The following is a 21,602-nucleotide window of genomic DNA, read 5'->3' on the forward strand; positions in this document are numbered from 1 at the left end:
ATGAAACCGAACGATTGAATCTCGCGAGCTAAAATAAGAAATACGATGATTGCTAACTAATTAACGGGATTATAAAGTTGGTTTTATTGTTTATATATTTTATTATTAAAATATATACTTTTATTAATTTAAGATGTTTTAAATTTAACCTTAACAAAAATTCGATGGTATATTATTATATGTTACTTTAACTACAAGATTAATACCAACTTTGAATGTTATAATGTTTACGGAATTTCGGTGTTAACGGTATATTTTATATTTGGAAGAAACAAATATGTTAGCGAAATATAAAGTATACTTCAAGAATACATATATAAACTTATATATTTAATTTACGGGTTTTAACGAGCGTTGTCGGGTTTCGGAAGGTTGGTTTTTAAATGAAAAGCTAACAAAATAACTTATAACAATTTCTATTTGATTTATAAAAATATATGTAATTTAGTATAATAATAAAAATGGTTTAAACTAAAATACAAAAAAAAAACATGCAGTGACCCGGGTTCGAACCCAGGTCTCCATAACCACAACACACAACCTTAACCACTAGACCAACTCTAATACTAGTTTTAATGCTGAAAAAAAAAATATATAAACTATTTTAAAACTTCATCTTCTACACTAATAAACCCTAGGATTCAAATTGCTTAATCCGCTCCATGTTTGTTAATTTAAAGTTAGGGGTTTTGATTTGTGGCTTAAAATGTTTGAAAACCATATGTTATTTACCTCGATTGGTGTCGGAAAAACGGTGAACGGAGCTCGCCGGAGTTCGGACTAACACGAGCCAATTAAAGATTTTAAAGAGTTTTAGAGAGAGGATTGAAGGTTGGTGCAAGTTTAGATGATGTTTAGGGTCTTATTTATAATGTCAATTGGAGCGTAGGACAAGTAATTGGTCGTTTAATGATTTTGAATAATATCCGGCGGTTATACGATTAATCCGGAAACTATTGGTTATTATTACATGTTATTATTCTTGACTATGGATTATAATTAGCGGAGAAACATATTGATATAATTTTCATGGTCAAAGAACGAGATTTACGGCCTAATTAAGGACGCCGGAATTGTTTGCGGTCGCCGGATTTCGGCCGGAGCCGGAAAAACGTGATTTAGGGGGGAGGGCTGCTGGGTTGGGATTATTATTATTATAATATTATATTTTAAATCAAATTTGCATAACAGCCCCTGTACTTTATAAATATATATAAGTTAATTTTAAACTTTATTTACATAATGAACCTTGAACTTTCAAATGTTATAAACTTGATATAATTTTGTATCTTTAGATTATTGGTATATTATACCCGCATAGTTTGGAGATTAATTATTTTATTAACTTTAAGTCCCGGAGTTTCGTTATGTGAACCGAACAAATATAAAAATGAACGAATAATAACTATAAATCGTCGTAATTAATATTAAATGATAAACGACAAATAAGAATACACTGAAACGACACAACGGGTCAGTTTAACAAATACCAATACAAATACGAATACGAATAAAAATCGACAAATGTCACAAAGAGGATCACGAATCACAACTCAATTCCTATATTAAAACCAGAATTGTGGTTCAAGCAAAACAAACGGGTCATCGGGTACGATATGCGTCGGGTTTTAGATATTGGTTAAAGGGTTTGGATTAATAATATAATAATAATATATTAATATAGCATAAATAACAATTAGATCCCTGAACTATAAGGATGAAAGCATTAAAGGGTTAAAGTATTGTTTAGGGTAAAAATTGTAGATTTTCAAAGTTAATTTATATATAATAAATATATATAAATAATAATTATTTAATAATAATAATAATAATAAAAATAATAATAAACAATATAGTAATACAGAGAAAGATAAAAATATTTTATATTGATTTAAATTTCCCGAAAATGAAAATGGGTCGGGTAATAGTTAAATAAAATATCAATTAAAAATCCGAGTTGTTACAGTCTCCCCTACTTTAGGGAATTTCGTCCCGAAATTAAAAGATACAATAACAAAACCATTTGATTTGAGAAAAGGAAAAATTTTAAATATAAATTTTAAAATTAATCATGATACAAAACTTTAAATTGTTAAAAAAACTCTCCAAATGAAAAACTCTCCACCATGTCTTTATCATCATTACATTTGCACCGTTATCACAACTACTTTCAATTTTATACTATGACACTCAATTTTACGCATCATGATTTTAATGCGAGGATTTCAATAATTATTTCCCGGACCATAATTATTTTCATCGTCGGATGGTCCACATGATTCGTCCAATCATTTGGATTTACAAAACGTTTGATAATAACATTTTAAGAATAGAAATTCTTTATGGAAAGGAGTTATAATTGAGACTTAAATGAACAAAGTTTATAGCTTGGTTATTTAAATATATGGAATTTTATAAAATGACCCTTCAATAATTTTTAAACTTCACTCGAGGGGCATAAAAATAGAAAGTCTTAATTAGTACTTCAAAAATTTATAAAAACGGTAATTCAAAATTTATTAAATAGTCGATACAAGGCAGAAAAGTTAAATTCAAGTAAGATAGAATACGAAGAGCGGCAAAGTCTTCTAGTAGTTTAAATCTCCAGTTGCGCATGACTTAGAACCTTGAAACTTAAGCGTCTTGGGTGATTTGATCCATGAGGTCTTGAGCGGCCGAGGTAGATTGATTCAACATCACTTAGGTAACTGGAGCTCGAACGGTTTGCAAGAGGGTTGACTGGTTAGAGTAGGCTTGTTTAACTTGAGCTTGCGGGTGTGGAATCTGATAAGTCTGGGTTACGAGTGAATGATCTTGCTTGACAAGAAGGAGCTTGTAGGATGTGGGATTGATAGGTTTGGACTTGGTGGGTAATGTAGTAAAGTGTAACTCTAGTTTGAACTTGATTAGTTTGGGAAATCTGAGGGCACATATCGCAAAGAGAGTTAAAGTCTCTTGAAGGGTAACCAACACGGGTAGTAGGGGCGTCAGGTTGAGCATGAGAGTTAGGTTGTTGCGGACATATTGTGCATTAGGCGGGACACGACATGTGCTAGCAAAATGGCCATACAGATAGGGATTTAACCAGGTGACAATGGTTACAAATGGAGCATAACTGAAAAGGACCGAGGTAAGGTTTCTTGTTTGAGGAGAGTTGCGGGTGGGTAGGAATTCTATAACATCTCGTATCTCGTTTCGGTTAATAAAATGAAAACATGAGTTATTGTGAATCGGGCTAGTGTTGGGTTAAATGGATATGGGTTATGGACTTGGATTAAGAAGGAAAGAAGGAAAGACCATGGGCTTAAGCCCATGATCCATAATATATAAACCTTAATTACTAATTGATTCATTCATTTACACATATTCCATACACCACCCAAAACACACACTTAAGATCTCTCTCTAGTTTCTCTCTTTTCTCTAGCCGAACCAAGAAGGAAAACCGATCCTGATCCAAGGTAATGATAGTATGTTATGGTATGAACTCAAACCCGTTAGATTTAGTCACGAAACGACGAACCGACACCTTTAAACCGTTAAAGTCACGAGATCTGGGTGGATTCGGGTATGAACCGAGCATAAGATGAGCCTAGGGGTCACCCTAGCTCAGATATGGATCGAACGGGACGAAAAATGGTGAAAATGGTGAAAAAATACGTTTTTCCGGCGAACCTGCGGTTTTCCGGCGACGACTGCGCCGGAAAGGCGGCGGGTACGAGGAAGGGAATGTCAGAGAATGTTTATGACATTCTCTGACATAACCCTAATTTGTTAGAGTTAATGAACTAGCAGTAATTCGTCAGGGTGATTCGTTAATGGAACCTTAACGAACTAGCCTTAGTTCGTACTCAAATTCGTTAAGGAAAAGATAACGAATTAACCCCAATTCGTTATGACCATTCGTTACAAGGTAGATAACGAACTAGAAGGTTCAATTCGTTACAGAGGGTCATTCGCTATGAAGTTCAATTCGTCAAAGAACCAATTCGTTATAAGGTCCAATTCGTTAAAGGACCAGTTCGTTATTATAGTCAATTCGTTATGGTCATTCGTTATGAACCCAATTCGTTAAGAACCTGGTGACGAACTAGAAGTTGATAAACGACAGAACAGTCCTTGGACTTAGAGAAAGTATGATATAATTACAAAATAGCCCTAGAACTTTATTAAATTATAGAAGATACCTTAACAGATTGAAAGGTTAACAATAAAATATTATCATGAAATCCTAATGGAAAATGTGTTAAGACAGTTAATGAAAATAAAATTTTTCCAAGATGACCTGGCAGCTTAACCCCGGCCAGGGGCTCTGACCCTTGGACCCCGCTAGAGGCTGCCGCCCCTAGAACCCCGCTGCCAGGGGCGCTGCCCCCGGACCTACCCCCGTTCGTTGTGGGTAATAATTAGACTAGAAACACGAAATAGGTAGTGATAGTTAAATTGACACGTGTAATTGTTATACAGTTAGTCGTGCACAGCTCAAGAAAGGAATCACCATAAACTGTGAACGTAACCGAGTTCAGGTGAGTTTCTAGCCCCACTTCCTTGTTATGTTTTCGGGGCTATGTGTATACTCGATGTGATAGTTAATACACTTACCTTAAGTGGTAAGTGTAAGCCTTGTATGATCCATTTATGATGAATGCTTAACGGTGCGTGAATGATCTTCGGATATTGCATGTACCGCCAGGGGGTAGTTAAAGATATGATTGATATACATATGAAGTATGGATGATGTATGTATGTTATGTTGATAGTACTTGAACGATCTTAGGATATTACATGTACTGCCAAGGGATAGTTTAAAGAGATGATTGATATATATACGATGTATGAGTGATGTATGAACGTACAGAAATTATGAGTAGGGAACCGACCCTAATAATGTCGGCGAATATAGGGAACCGACCCTAATAATGTCGGCGAATGTAGGGAACCGACCCTAATAATGTCGGCGAATGTAGGGAACCGACCCTAATAATGTCGGCGAATATAGGGAACCGACCCTAATAATGTCGGCGAATGTTATAGGGAGAAATGCTTTTTAAAACGTATATGTATGAATGAAAGTATGTATGTAAGTATGAAAGAAAGAATGAAAGTACGTGGGTATGTAAGTATGTAAATAAATATGAAGGTATGTACCTTCGGGTGCATATGTAAGTATGTGAATGTATCGTATGTCATCTGATTAACTAGAACTCACTCAGCGTAGCTGACTTTTAGTATTCACGCAGGTTAATCGACTGAGACAGCTGGTATGAGGAAGACACATGGCAGGAATTGGAAGAGACTGGCATCTGAAGATTTGTCATGATGTTTTGATACTATGTTTTATTTATGTTTTAAAAAGACAAGTTATGAATATTTGTAATGAATGGTTGACTATTATTATTATTATTCCACGAAAGTTTTAATTAACTCTGATATTCAGAATTGTGTTCATAAGTAAATCCAACGTTAAAGTGAGGCACCGGTAACGGGGCCTTACAAATTCTTATAGCAAGGTTCTTACATTTCTTGTAGTGGGGATGAGTATGAGTAAATGAATTAAAATTGCAATCAAGGAAGTTAATGAACGAGTTTGAATTGGTTGTATTAATGTTTTTAATTTATATTTTAGAGGTTGCAACAGTTAACTCCTTGGCTATACACGCGGTGGTCATGAGAACTAGACTATTGATGTCGAGGACGACGGTGGTTGCTTAGGTGAGGCATTCTATGAGGACCAAAATAAAGATTTATAAGATGAAGGGTAAGTTGAGGAAGACATTAGAATAATAAAATGTTTAAGTATGTAGGTAACTTATAATAACGTTGCCTTAAGAAGTAATGGGATTTGCGTCACAAGGATTAAAAGTAAAGGATTATAAGATGAGGGGGGTACATTGCGTAAATAGTTATTAGTTGATGTAGTCAATATGATTAATGTGTGATGACTATACGAGGAGATTAGTCAGTTTAAAATTTAGATTTTTATTTGATTAAGTTAACTTTAAAATAAACTAACGGAATATATTTGCGGATGTTGGCCTCCCATGAGCTTTCCATGGCAATTTGAATGGCCCAACAAAACGAACGAATAAAAACAACTGAGTTGTACAGCCCATGAGCGTTACATGGCATTTTAATTGTCCCAACAATTAACGAATCAACAATACAATATAGTTTGTCGGCCCGATGAGCGTTACATGGCGTTTTAACCGACCAAACTCAATAACGAACAAACGAGAGAAACATGAGTAGGTGGAATATCCCGTGAAACACCACGTATGATGAACTCCAACAAAAACATAAAACAAATTGAGAAATAGATCAGTAGGAGTGCCCATGGGTTCCATGGATTTTTCACCCAACTAACCATTTAAATAACAAAAAGCAATAATCAGGAAAACCGAGTTTAGACACGAACCACCGTGAATTCGGTTTAAAATCAACCTAAGGTGTCGGTCGTATGACAGTTGTGTTCCTATTTGGTCGAGAGGAACTGGTCATGCTACCTAGCCTTAAGATGAAGGAGTAAAAACCAAAGTAGGGAATTCTTAAGGAATTTCCCAATAACAAAAAGACAATCTACTTTGATTTAAAATATTTACAAAAAAATTTGTGTGCATACTAATACAATAATAAATAATCATTAAATAATTATCTAAGAAAGTCGTATGCAAATAATTTTGAACAGATAAGCACACATGGAGCTCCTAAGCATGTTACTATGGCACAACTAACGACCTATCTTAAACCTTCGGATCTGATACCAATCTGTCACACCCCAACCTACGGCGGAAATGCCGGGGCGTGAGCTGATTGCCCACAACTCTCAAGGTACTATTGTGCAATATTAAGAGTGTCAATATCTATTAAATATTATTAAATAGTCAAGTACATCAAACTCATAAATAAACAAATAAAATAAACATCCAAAATTAAATTCTCGTATCTTTTTCTCTAACATGCATCATAAGTTGCTTCAAACAATCTTGATAATCACGTCACACGATAACCTGCACATGCGTTAAAAATACAAATAGGTTTTGTCAACACTAGGTTGAGTGAGTATAACACCATATTTAAGACACTATAATAATAATAAGTAAAAGTGCAAACTGTTCCTATGAGATATACAGTTAAGCCGTAGCACATAACACAGTCAATCAAACCATAAAGAAAGGACTCAACCAATCCATATAAATGGACATTGGTTACCAAGCAAGGACTAAAGCGTTTCCATAAAAATGGACATCGGTTGCCTAAGTAAGCAAATAGCGTTCAAATAAAGCAAATAAGCAAATAACAAGTTAGGCAGACCGATAAACACACAAGGATAAACAGTTGCGCTTGAATACTATATAATAGAAAATATTTACGAATTCATATGTCCCCAAATCGGTTAAAAATAAGTAAAAGAAGTGGAGTAAAATACTCACATTAGCAATAAGCAAAAGATAAACGAATGCGGTAAGAACGGTAAAACAAGAGTTATGCTCTTCCGAAGTTATCGACGAGAAATCCTAAGTAACAATAGTCGTGGAATAAATACGAATTGAATAAAAAGTCTAAAACTAAATAAAGGTTCGGAGTTTGATGATTGAGTGTAATCTTACAAAGGCTATTTATTTCATTATTTTATTATAAATTTCACCATCAAGTTTTATCGTAAATAAACATGATTTAATTATATAAAATACATAAAAATACTTGAATAAACATTTATAAAATTGTCGGATAAATTATATAAAGAGATTCGTTGTTAAATGTTTATCTTAAACTAAAAATACATTTTAATATATTTAAATATCATTTTAATGTTAATAATAACTAATAGATAATAAATGATAATCTTTATATAAAATATAATATTTTATATAATACTTGAACTCTATTTTTAATACGTGAATTAACGTGATATATATATATACACACACATATATATATATTAAATTAAAAACCTTTTTAAATATTAAAACCTTTCACAAATTTTTTTTATAAACTATTAAATATACAGGCTTTACCCGAGTCTCGAAAAAGTAACTAGTTAAAAACGTTGGTTCAATAAAATATAAATTACTTATTATTATTATTATTGTAATATTTATGATATTATTACAAGTATTAAGGTTTAAATCATCTTTTTCCCAAAAAAAAAATAACAACAGAAACGGGTTGGGGGGGTTCGAACCCGCGCCCCAGCCAAGCAAATCATCAACGTATCCCCTAGCCACCTGGGCTAGGGCACCACTTGGTTTAAACATAACAAAAGACGATTATAACATGCAGATCAACAACCCATAATTTCATAAGAACCTTAGACCATCAATCGGCCAATACGTTAATCGTTTGGCCGATAAATGTTGGGGTTAATAATATATAGCACAAGACGAACTGAAACACTTACAAAGATTAATCAGCGGGGTTAATTTTGAATACACAGGGCCGGCCGAGAGCGCGATTAATAACGGGTACAAACACGTAACGAAAATCAAATTAACCAAGTGGGTATTGTAGGCGATCGTATGAGGGTTGTTCGTGCAGATTTAATTGAGTTCTCTTGATCTCTAGATGATGGATTGTTATTACAACGAAGACGGTTTGTTAAGAATAGAAATTTGTGTCATACAAAATCGTTTTAGCATAAATACGAGTGTCGGCATGGCTTATTAAGGCAAGAGGATCACGAATTACAACTCAATTCCTATATTAGAACGAGAATTGTGGTTCAAGCAAAACAAACGGGTCATCGGGTACGATATGCGTCGGGTTTTGGATATGGCTTAAAGGGTTTTGTTAATAATATAATAATAATAATATATTAATATAGCAGAAATTACAATTAGATCCCTGAACTATAAGGATGGAAGCATTAAAGGGTAAAAGTATGGTTTAGGGTAAGAATTTAAGATTTTCAAAGTTGATTTATATATAATAAATATATATAAATAATAATTATAATAAACAATATAATAATACATAGAAACATAAATAATATTTTATATTGATTTAAATTTCCCGAAAATGAAAACGGATCGGGTAATAGTTAAATAAAATATCAATTAAAAATCCGAGTTGTTACACTTGTAATAAAAGTGATAATTAAAGTAAAAATGACACGAGAAGTTACGAGGAAAGTCCTTGATCAATTTAGGATCTCCATCCTAAAACCTCGAGAGGCAACTAAACGTCGGGTTGCCTAGGAAATATTATTAGTGGAAAATGAAGTATAACTCGAGAATAGAATATGATCGTGGCTAAGGTTTCAGTATGTATATGTTGAGAGTGTGTGTCGTGAACCTAACGATCATATCTACCTCATTATATAACAAAATGTTAATAACAAATAATCCGATATATTTGGTTCTAAAATTGCTTAACCCTTTCAGCCGTTATGGTCATCCCATTTGTGAAGTAATCCAGTCCACTAGCGAATAATAAAAGTGATGACTAAGTCCATAGTCGTGTTCTATATTGACAATACCTGAACAAAAGAAAAAATATTGGTTAATTGTTAATGTTATTTAGGATAACGTATTCCGCAAGGATCAAGAATACTACTGTGATTCAGAATCCTTAATGTCAAAAACTACCCTGGCCTAACTCTCAAGTTGCCACCAAACTCTGTTTTAATCCACAAAGAATTCAGTTAAAGCCAAGGTGATGTGAGTGCCCATTACAGAGTATTTATGGTCCAACACCATCAAATTCAACATGCCTACTAACGTCGTATTAGCTTAGATGATGGATTTCGCCTCCCATTGCGAAAGAAAAGAAGGAAAAGGAGTTGGAGGAGAATAAAGAAAGTTATGATTTGATTTGGGGTACCAAAGTCCGATAAAAAATAAAAAAATTTAATCTATCCCCAAGTTTAATGGAAGAGAAAATAAAGGTTTTTCGTTATGCTTAAAAGTTGGTTGAGGGTAACTTGGAAAATTTTTAAGTGTTTATAATCTTTTCTATCCAAATCTCTTCCAACTGAAAGTAGGAACGAATTTTTTATTTTTCTCATCACATCTTCGTTAAACAAAACTTTGGAACATGTTTTTTCCACTCTTTCCTCTCAGATCCTTTGCTCTCTTGCTATGTTTGTTACTGATACGCAATATGATTAAAGACAGCATATATGTTCAGAAAAACAAGGCAGATTTTATGTTAGAAATTAGAATCCACCACCAAAACCCTAGTGGAACATCGAAAGGCAGGCAATATGCGCATGGACCCTACTCTAATAATGGGTGTCAATTCGATCAGTCTAAGATTCAACCTTTATCAATACTAATTTCTCCCGTTTTTTCACTTCAATATACTATAAGCAAATGCATATATAATTATGGGTCAAGTTATTCTATAAAGAAGTAATAAAAATGAGAAGTGTAAGAAGCCATAAATAATTGACATGTAACTAAAGGAAAAAAGGGTATAGAGGTAATTGTACACATTTTCTCTCCTCACATGCAAGACACATGTCAATACCCCCATCATTTTATAATGTTTATAACTTTTTCGTATGATATTTTTTTTTTAAAAAAAATCATCATAATAACAAGCGTTTTTTTATCTTTAATATGAGTATGATTTTTGTTATATAAAATTTAAAACAAATATCACGTCATTGTGTCTTTTAGCACACCATTGTGTCTTTTCGCTTATCATTGTGTCTTTTTTCGTCATTGTCTTTTTCGTCATTGGGTCTTTTCGCACACCATTGTGTCTTTTCGCTTATTACTGTGTCTTTTTTCGTCACTGTGTCTTTTTGCACACCATTGTGTCTTTTCGTTTATCATTGTGTCTTTTTTCGTCATTGTGTCTTTTCGCACACCATTGTGTCTTTTCGCACATCATTGTGTCTTTTTTTCGTCATTGTGTCTTTTCGCACACCATTGTGTCTTTCTTCGTCATTGGGTCTTTTTTAGTCGTTGTGTATTTTCGCTTATCATTGTGTCTTTTTTCGCACACAATTGTGTCTTTTTTTGCACACCATTGTGTCTTTTTGCTTATCATTGTGTCTTTTTTCGTCATTGTGTCTTTTCGTCATTGTGTCTTTCAACTCATCATTATGTTTTTTAAATACTAATAACACCATTGTGTAATAATAATATGCAAAAATAATGATAAAATAACAACAATTTATATAATACATAAAACACAATGATTAATATATGTTACACAATAACTTGAAACGTAAAACACAATGGTGAATACGTATGACACAATGACCTAAAACGTAAGACACAATGGTGAATACGTATGACACAATGACCTAAAACGTAAGACACAATGGTGAATACGTATAACACAATGACCTAAAACGTAAGACACAACGGTGAATATATAACACAATGACTTGAAACGTAAAACATAATGGAAACAACATATTACACAATGACACAATGAACAACAAAAAAACACAATTAAAAAACCCATTAATTTTTTTTATTTTTATATAACAATATGATACTCATATTAAAGATAATAAAATGCTTATTATTATGGTGAATTCTTTTTTTAAAAAATAATGTCGTATGAAAAAGTTAAGAACATTTTAAAATGATTGGGGAATTGACATGTGCCTTGCATGTGGAGAGAGAAAGTCAACAAAGGTGGGTTATTACTATCATGCCCTTTTCATCAATTTTTATTTATTAAATTAATTTCAGCCATTCAAATATAAGATCAATGGACTAGATTCCTTCTCACCCTTCTCATTTTTGTTGTCCTTTGTATTTAACTTTACTCATATAATTTTTATATATAATAAATGGAAAGTTTGGCGCCGCATGACCATTATTGGTCCATGTGGCGCCGTAATATTATAGTTTTTTTTAATTTGATAACTAAACGGTTATTCACGTTGACTCGTCGGGACAACGTCCTGGATCGACAACGTTCGGATTTTACCAACTATCGGGTTTTACCGCCCTTTTTATTTTGGTTTCGGTACCATTATAAATGTAATCGTAACCGATCGAATTCGCATATACTCACCGCGTTTTGTTTTACTTCCAACACAGTAACGAAAACCAACCAAATACCAATTTTTTTAGTTGTGGTATCATAACGAACGTGAGAGAAATTGACCGAATTTTTGTAGACTCACTCGCTCAACGCCCGAAATCGACAATGGTTAGTTTTACCAGTACTTGAATTTTACCGACCGACGCCACTTTATATATATATATATATATATATATATATATATATATATATATATAGGGTAAGGATCCAAAGAGAACCATTTGAAAATTGAGAATTTTGAAAACCATTTTGAGCCACTAAAAATACCTATAAAAAATCATAGAACAAAAAATAACAACAATTTTTAAAAAGTAAAAAAACTATAATTCTTATATTTCATTCCGATTTCATAAAAAAAAAGCTTTTTATTATACATATGTATATAATTTCATTTAATCTCTAGTTACGTAATGTACACATATGTACATTATCATTTACCTTAAATTGTACATATGTGTATAAAAACATGTATAAAATTAAAAAAAATAAGTATTATACATATGTGTATGATGTGAGAAAATATATATATACGAATCGCAACTAAGCTTTAAAAACCAAACAATCTATCATAGTTCACACAAACGGCAAGTGTACTAGTCGCGTATAGCAAAGATCAGGAAAGTCCGGATATCGAACTCGAAGACACATGAGAACGGCTCAGATTATAAACCCTAATCCAAGTCCTATCTTAAAATATTTAATTGATTTTATTATTCTTTTGTTTTTTTATTTTTTTATATATTTTATTTTAATTACTTTAACTTACTAACTTAAGTTAACGAAACTGACAAGAAAAACTTAACGGTATTAACGGAGCTCTCAAATATGATGAAGGGGAACCACCTAGGTAAGGTACCTTAATGACTATCAACGACGCTCGGGTGACAACGAACACATAAAACCGGGTTCAAAAGATAATATAACTAGACAATAATAAGAGTAAATAGGTCCCCACGGTCAGTTTTACTAAAGACCCCTAAAAACGTCTAGAAAAAACAATGAAGCACGGTTGATTTTCTAAGTACCAAACTGATTTATTACCTGGTCCGTATCAAAATCACAAATTCCTATAAAGCTCGTAAGGCTAACAAACCTAGAGAATAAGGGGTAATTCAATATTAAAGATTAAATAACTTGGCTTACAAAATAACCTAATCAACGGCTAGAAAACCGCACGTGGTCTCGCAACGGCAAACTAAATTGAATAGACCAAAGAGTAAAACCAACTCCTAATGTCTTGGTCTAACTAAAAGGAGATGAACCATTGAGATAAACAATTCTAACCAATCAAACCCTATGGTGACGTCTACCGCAAATAACCAAAAACACCAAGTAATTAGTCTAACATGCAATCCTAAACAAAACACGAAACCAATTCATGTAAAGATAAAATCACACGGGGTTTTATTAATATAAAATTGAACAACTCAATAGCAATCATGGAATAAAATCATAATAATAAGAACTTGACAATAGAAAATCAATTATATGATCGTTACTCAACCCAAAAAAATCGTCAACACATCGTTAATCAACCAAACCTAGATATTTCTAATAGATTTAGCTACTCATACTAATAGAAAACAGAGCAATTTCAATAACAAAACTCATGTCCAATAATTATGAGATGATTAAAATAATGTAAACTCAAATAACAACCCAACCAATTAAGACTTCAAAAATAATTACCTGACTCTCACTTTGAACCTACCAATGGCCTTACTGCTCTCCAAGAAAAAAATAAGAAATCTCCAACTTGTATTAGGTAGTCTTTTTATTTCGGCCGTAGGGTTTTTTCTTCAATTAAAAATTCCCCCACGTTGTGATGACATTCTCTTTATATATTAATTTTAATTCTTTCTTCAAAAGTTTCCACCACCGACCTTTAATTCCTCTTTTTTTCTTACGGCCCACTTCTCTCATGAGCTGCTCCAAAAATAATCCTAAACCAAAGAAAACATTCATTTATCAATTTATATTTCAAATGGGCCCATTCATTTATGTCCTACAATAGAACAACTAAAACGAAGTGACTTATTTGCTCAATATAATTTGGTGACCATTTATTTAATGGTATTTTTATTATATTAAAAATAAAAGAGCACACATTTGTTTCGTTTTGTTATAGAACTTTACTTGTTACCTTTAATTATGACCAAGATGTTTTATTGAAAACATGCTCGTCAGTCAAAAAGTTTAGAATAAATACTCTTTGTTAGCACGTTGTCTCTTGACACCCAAACTTTAAATATGAACCACGAACGTATATAATTTTACAAAATTCAACTCAAAGTTGTAGGAATAATTATATTATAATATGCATATTTCAGACCTCATCAAGTATTCTTACACTTAAACTTTTTTCGTCCCTGAAAAAGAAATCTACACAGGATCATAATCAAGTGAAAAACATAAACTCTTAGATTAATAATCATTATCAAAAATACAAGAAACAGCTCGACATATTGATCGCGATTGCCGATATTGTTGTCCACTTAAACCCAGCCACCAGCCAATCAAGCCCCCAATTGCATTAAGCATTTTAAGTTTAAAAGCTACGGCTACACCTACGCCATCTCAGAAAAAGAGAGCTAGAAGAATAGAGTCGAAGCAAACTGGTTAGACAAATCACCATAAGCTAAGGACTCGTTGGTGGTACTAATTAGATGCACTCGGTGAAATTTGATGGATGAATGGTCATGTGAAGGTCGTACGAGCTATTCCTAAATATTATTGGACTTTTTCCTATAAGTTCCTAATTTGATATTTATTGACTAAGAACCTTCGAGTCCCAATAGTGTATCCTCAGAGTCACTATCCCCAAGGTAACACGTAAACTCTAAGTCCCGTCTAGTATGTGCATCTTTGGCCTCTTTGTCTAACTTAAAACAATGCTCATTTGGCATTTTACAATACATAACTTTCTTCAGAAGCATTTCGCTTGTCTTGAACAACTTTGGATAATACAATACATAACAAACTTTCAAAACATACTTTTTTTTTTCAATCTTTTGTATCACCATAAAATATATAACTATTTCTAAGCTCGTAAAAAGATGGACATGTGGTGTGTGCTGGTTTAAGTGCATTTAATTCTTATCATCTCAAAGTTTTCAGATTATGGTAATCCTCCCTAAGCATCGAAATTCGGTCTCACCGTTTTTAAATTATTATAGAAATAAAAACATGCTAAAGAGGACTATCAAAGCTAGTTGGGCCTACCGACACATCCCAAATCAGATATGCAAACCATCCTTTTTTTATTATTATATTATATTTTTCAAAAGTTCCGAGAGTTCGTTAGCACATTGTTAATAATATAATTTCCTGCTTAACGTAAAGAAAAACCATTTTCAAGGGACATTTTTCTTTAAAACTTTTGTTTTATTATTTTTTTTATTTAAAACATCTTTTTTCAAGTTCAGTCGCCCCAGCCACTTTCAGTTTTCGGGTGAACGGCTATCCCGTACATCTACAGGTAGAAAACGGGACCAAACATATGCAAGTATATGTCCCTCAAACTTGAGTAACCGACATATTTTTCAGCGAAAGAACAGAACACATTTTTTTATATTTTTTTATTGTTTTTTTTCCTACAACTAAGTAAAATAAATTCCCATCCCCACACTTAGAACGAAATCGTCCTCGATGAGAACAAGGAAAAGAAATAAAATAAAATAAAAATAAAAACTTAAAGTAATCAAAATTAAAACAGAGAAGGGGTTACTCTCCTGGTTTATATGCAGAATCTTCATCAGCTGTGTATTAATCGAGCGACCGTATAGCATTTCATTCGCGGCCGCAACCCCGGGAGAACCAGTCCCAAAACGCCATAAGAGCTACCATGCGCATAATAATACCTGCAATAACTCAAACTCGCTCGCATGTAGCGGCGTACAAAACATAAAGTTAAAACATAAGAAATAAACATATTTTTGTGTTTTTGATTTTTTTGATTTTTGATTTTATTTTATTTTATTTTATTGTAATAGATGAAAAGACAAACAGAATTCCCTCAAAATCAGCTGCTCGAATGGAGATTGAGTACGAGCAGCTCCAATTGGGAGGATCCTTAGAAACAAAAATAAAAACAGAAAATCAAAAACTCGGGCTGCCTCCCAAGAGCGCTTGGTTTAACGGGTCCTCAGCCTGACCCCTCTCTCACGTCTAACCCAAAGATGTTGTAAGGCGCAAAACCTCGCCTTCCTCCATGCTCGCTTTCTCACCAATGTAGCGCTTTAGACGGTGACCATTAACTTTGAAGTTCCCATTCTTGTCTTCAATTTCTACTGTTCCATACGGGAAAACTTCCTTGACTGTGTATGGTCCATACCATCGGGACTTAAGCTTTCCCGGAAATAATTTGATTCGGGAATGAAACAAGAGTACGGCGTCCCCACACTTGAACTGTTTATCACCTCTCAACTTCCTATCATGCCGCTCTTTGGTCCTCAACTTATAATTATACGAGTGTGCATAAGCATGATCGCGGAGCTCCTCTAACTCATGTATCTGATGGAAACGGTTATCTCCAGCAGCCGAAAGATCAAGGTTAACTGTTTGAAGCGCCCAAGAAGCACGATTCTCCAATTCAACATGCAGATGACAGGCTTTCCCATAAATCATCCGAAACGGTGTGGAACCGGTTGGAGTTTTGTACGCTGTACGGAAAGCCCACAAAGCATCATCTAATTTGTCGGACCAATCCTTTCGGTTTAGCCCAACCATCTTCTCAAGAATGCGTTTAATGCCCCGGTTACTCACTTCCACCTGCCCACCGGTCTGTGGGTGGTAGGCAGTCGCAAGCCGATGGGTGACCCCATAGCGTTGCAATGCCATCTCCATCTGCGCGCTGCAGAAGTGAGTACCTTGATCGCTGATCAAGGCTTTCGGTACACCAAAACGAGAGAAAATATTTTTTAGAAATCTCACTACAACTCGGGCGTCGTTAGTGGGCAAGGATTTGGCTTCGACCCACTTGGAGACGTAATCAACCGCCACGAGTATGTACTTGTTCCCTCTAGAAGACGGGAACGAGCCCATAAAATCAATACCCCAAATGTCAAAAATCTCGCAAACCTGAATAGCAGTTTGGGGCATCTCATTTCGGGATGAGATGTTACCAACACGTTGACATCGGTCACAGCTTTTTACGAACGCATGAGCATCTTTGAAAATCGAAGGCCAATAGAATCCTGAATCGAAGACCTTCTTAGCAGTAAGAACAGCACCATGGTGACCTCCTGTCGGTCCCTCATGACAGTGGCTCAAAATCTGCCACCCTTCTTCAACATCTACACATCTCCTCACCAGCTGACAGCACCTATACGAAAAAGAAATGGGTCGTCCCAAATGTAGAACTTTACGTCAGCAAAGAATTTCTTCTTTTGCTGGTGAGACATCCTCTTAGGGAGGGAACCATCGACGAGGAAATTCGTGATATCGGCAAACCATGGGTAGCCATCATTCTGGGCTCTAACAAACATGAGATACTCTATCGGGAAATGGTCATTGATGATGACCCCAGCATCTCCAATCTCGGCTCTCTCAAGACGTGACAAGTGATCAGCCACTAAGTTCTCGGCCCCCTTTTTATCACGGATTTCAATATCAAACTCCTGAAGTAGCAGGATCCATCGGATGAGACGAGGCTTAGCGTCCTGCTTGTTGAAAAGATAACGAATGGCAGCATGATCCGTGTAGACGACTATTTTGGAAAGAACAAGATATGACCTAAATTTATCGAATGCAAACACTACAGCTAACAACTCTTTCTCGGTGGTAGTGTAATTCTCCTGAGCACTGTTTAGGGTCCAGCTCACATAGTAGATCGGGTGGAAGTGCTTCTCCTTCCGCTGTCCAAGCACTGCTCCTACGGCATAGTCGCTCGCATTGCACATCAATTCGAATGGCAAAGTCCAGTCGGGAGCAATCATGATCGGGGCGTTAACAAGTTTGTTTTTTAGAAGATCAAACACCTCGATACACTGTTCAGAGAACACGAACGGAGTGTATTTCTCTAGTAGCTTGGCCATCGGTCTCGCAATTTTTGAGAAATCTTTGATGAACCTGCGATAGAAACCAGCATGACCTAAAAAGCTACGGATGGATCTCACAGAAATGGGCGGGGGAAGATTAGAAATGGTATCAATTTTAGCTCGATCGACCTCGATCCCCGCACTCGAGATCCTATGTCCTAGAACGATGCCCTCGCGTACCATGAAGTGAAACTTCTCCCAGTTGAGGACTAGGCTGGTGTCGACGCAACGAGCCATCATCCTATCAAGGTTTGAGAGACAATGATCGAAAGAATTCCCGAAGACAGAAAAATAGTCCATGAAAACCTCCATGGAATCCTCGATCATGTCATGAAAGATCGCCACCATACATCGCTGGAAAGTAGCTGGAGCGTTACAGAGTCCAAAGGGCATGCGTTTATAGGCAAACGTGCCACAGGGGCAGGTGAATGTGGTTTTCTCCTGATCATCAGGAGAGATCGGGATTTGGAAATACCCGGAGAAACCATCCAGAAAGCAGTAGTACTGCTGACCCGCCAAACTCTCTAGCATCTGATCAATGAAGGGCAGAGGAAAATGATCTTTCCTAGTGGCATCGTTCAGTCAACGGTAGTCGATGCAGACTCTCCAACCGGTCACGGTCCTAGAGGGAATAAGCTCGTTCCGTTCATTGGTGACGACAGTCATGTCACCCTTTTTCGAAACCACTTGGACCGGACTCACCCAGGCGCTATCAGAGATTGGAAAAATGATTCCCGCATCAAGGTGTTTGATGATTTCTTTCTTAACGACCTCTAGCATTTTCGGATTAAGCCTCCGTTGAGGCTGAACGACAGATTTGAAATTATCCTCCATGAGGATTTTATGAGTGCAGAATGAGGGATTAATCCCTTTGATATCGATAATCTTCCATGATATCGCCTCCTTGTGCGCCTTCAACACCTTCAACAACTTCAACTTCTCGACCTCCGTCAAGGCAGACGCGATGATGACGGGTAGCTTCCTCTCTTCATCCAGAAATGCATACTCCAAATGATCGGGTAGATCCTTAAGTTCTAAGGAAGGATGAGGGCTCTCAACGGAAGGTCGGTCTCTCGGATCGTCTCGCACGATCTCAACAGCTGACTCTGAATCTAGGGGTGGTGACACGGTGTCATCCATCAATGGCTGAGTGGTCATGGCAACCATCTCAACCTATGAAATATCCCTATCGAGAATACAGGGAGTTGTCTGGCGATGTCAGTGAAAAACTTCCGCACATGTGATACGATGGTGTTAACGAAATACAGGGAGTCGTCTGCCGACTTGGGGTGCTTAAGTGACTGTCTTACGTCAAAGGTGACGTTATCATCCCCAACTTTCAGAATCAATTTTCCCTCACGAACGTCGATCAACGCCTGTGCGGTGGCAAGGAATGGTCGACCTAAAATGAGTGGGACACTATCATCCTCATTCATATCCAGAATGACATAGTCCACCGGGAAGATGAACTTGTCAATACGAACAAGCATGTTCTCGGCCACCCCTCGCGGGTATTTCACGGAACGATCAGCAAGTTAGATACTCATTCGGGTTGGCCTCGGTTCACCAAGACCCAACTCACTGAAAACAGAATACGGCATAAGATTGATGCTGGCCCCAAGGTCGGCCAAAGCATGTCGAACCGTATCGTCGCCTAAGATGCAGGGAATTATGAAACTCCCAGGATCGGCCATCTTTTCAGGCAACTTGCTCTGCAAAACTGCAGAGCACCCAACACTCAACGGAATAGAAGAGACCTCAGCTAGCTTCTCCTTATTGGAAAGAATGTCCTTGAGGAATTTGGCATATTTGGGCATCTGAGTGAGTGCCTCAAGGAAAGGAATGTTCAGATGAAGCTGTTTGAGAAGTTCAAGGAACTTGGAATTTTGCTCCTCGTCTCTGTCCGATCGGAGTCTCCCAGGATAAGGTAGTTTGGGTTTGTAGACTCTCAGAGGTGGAATACTCGCTGGAATAGTCTGCTGGTGTGCCTCGGCCGGAGGAGGCTCCATCTGGATCTCCTCGTCCACCTGCTCTTCTTCATTAACCGTGGGTGTGACAACTCTCGAAGGTCCAGCCTATTTTTCTCTTCTAGCACCGCTTGTAGTAGTCACAGCTTGTAGTAGTCACAGCTTTGGCGAACCCTCTCGGATTTTTCTCAGTATTACTGGGTAGTGAACCTGGTGCTCTCTCGGATAACTGGCTGGCAATCTCTACGACGTGACGCTCAAGATTAGCTAGAGACGTGGCTTGGTTCTTCAACATAGCATCGTGTTCCGAAAATTTCGCCTCATTTGTCACTCGGTTCCTCTCATCTCACTTTAGCAGCTCAGCCATCATCTCCTCTAGTGAGGCTTTCTTCTCCTCTCTCCCCACTTGTTCAGAACTCTCCTGACTCGAATTCCCCTGCCCGAATAGATTCTCTTGACGCTGGTTTTGGTATTGGGCTTGGTAGCCACTTGCTAGTCCCCCTCGATAGTTATTCTGATTTCTCCAGCCAGTGTTCCGGCCGAAGGCGGGGTTTTGATATCTCAAGGGGTTGTTGACGAAGTCAACCTCCTCCTGATTGCTACCCGGCTTAACAGAACAGTCAATGGTGTCGTGACCCCCTCGGAAAACGTCACACTTCGCGACGCTCTTAACAGTAAGATCTCTAACGAGTTTGTTTAAAACATCAATCTGCGCCTGCATGCTAGTGCTCGAATCGACGTGAAGTACTCCTCTCGATGACGTGGAAGAATTTCTGCCCCCATGTCCCTCGTAGCTCGTTGCTAGATCATCAAAAAGGACGACACACTCATCGGGATCTTTATTCTTAAGGAGGTTCCCGTTAGCAGTTTGGTTCAACATCTCTCTCACGTGCTGAGTGGCTCCATTGTAGAATTTCTCGATGAGCATACACTTATCTTAACCATGATGAGGACAACTAAGAAGGAGGTCCTTGAATCTTTCCCAAACTTCCCCGAAGGACTCGTCGGACCTCATGCGGAAGGAACAAATCTCTTCAGGGAGTCGAGCGGATTTAGATGGCGGTAAGAATTTGGTCATGAATTTCTCTTGAAGGCCCGCCCAAGTGGTGATGGATCCAGCAGGTAGAGACTTCAGCCATTTGTAGGCTTTTCCGGTGAGTGAGAAGGGGAAAAGACGGAGATAGATGGCTTCATCGTTCATGTTGCCGATATTGAAAGTTTCGAAGATTTGAACAAACATGTCGATGTGGTTTGAAGGGTCTTCACTCTCTAGCCCTTCGAATTGGAGTGCAGTCTTGATGAGTTGCATGACGTGGGCAGGAATGGACCAGTTGCCAGCGACGGCACCGTTCGGTAAGGTAATGCTTGAATGAGGATTCGTTGTCGGCCTACCATAGTCAACTACTACTTTCCTAGGCGTTTGGTCACCCATGTTTATATCCCTAAAAGAAGCGGAATAAACAGAAGAAGAAGAATCAGAACCTGTCGGTGAAACAGAACGCTCTCTCTCGGGCTCGACTTTCTTGGTATTGTCAGACGTTTCAATCTTCGTAGGTCCTTGTGAGCGGGTATGAAGCATACGACTATA

General features: G+C 36.5%; 1 protein-coding gene and 1 non-coding gene across 2 annotated transcripts; one reads left to right on the top strand and one right to left on the bottom strand.

Annotated features, from left to right (window-relative positions):
* Window positions 1-16,176: 16,176 nt before the first annotated feature.
* On the bottom strand, window positions 16,177-16,635 carry LOC143604113 (uncharacterized). The gene has a single exon (XM_077080693.1). The coding sequence runs from the start codon at window positions 16,633-16,635 to the stop codon at window positions 16,177-16,179; it is 459 nt and encodes a 152-aa protein (XP_076936808.1).
* Window positions 16,636-20,952: 4,317 nt separating this feature from the next.
* On the top strand, window positions 20,953-21,059 carry LOC143604115 (small nucleolar RNA R71). The gene has a single exon (XR_013148224.1). It is a non-coding gene; the product is annotated as a small nucleolar RNA R71 (small nucleolar RNA).
* Window positions 21,060-21,602: the final 543 nt, after the last annotated feature.

This window comes from Bidens hawaiensis, unplaced genomic scaffold, assembly GCF_021521415.1.
Source record: "Bidens hawaiensis isolate Kalapana, Puna unplaced genomic scaffold, B.hawaiensis_p1.1 tig00063954_1, whole genome shotgun sequence".
Classification (NCBI taxonomy): domain Eukaryota; kingdom Viridiplantae; phylum Streptophyta; class Magnoliopsida; order Asterales; family Asteraceae; genus Bidens; species Bidens hawaiensis.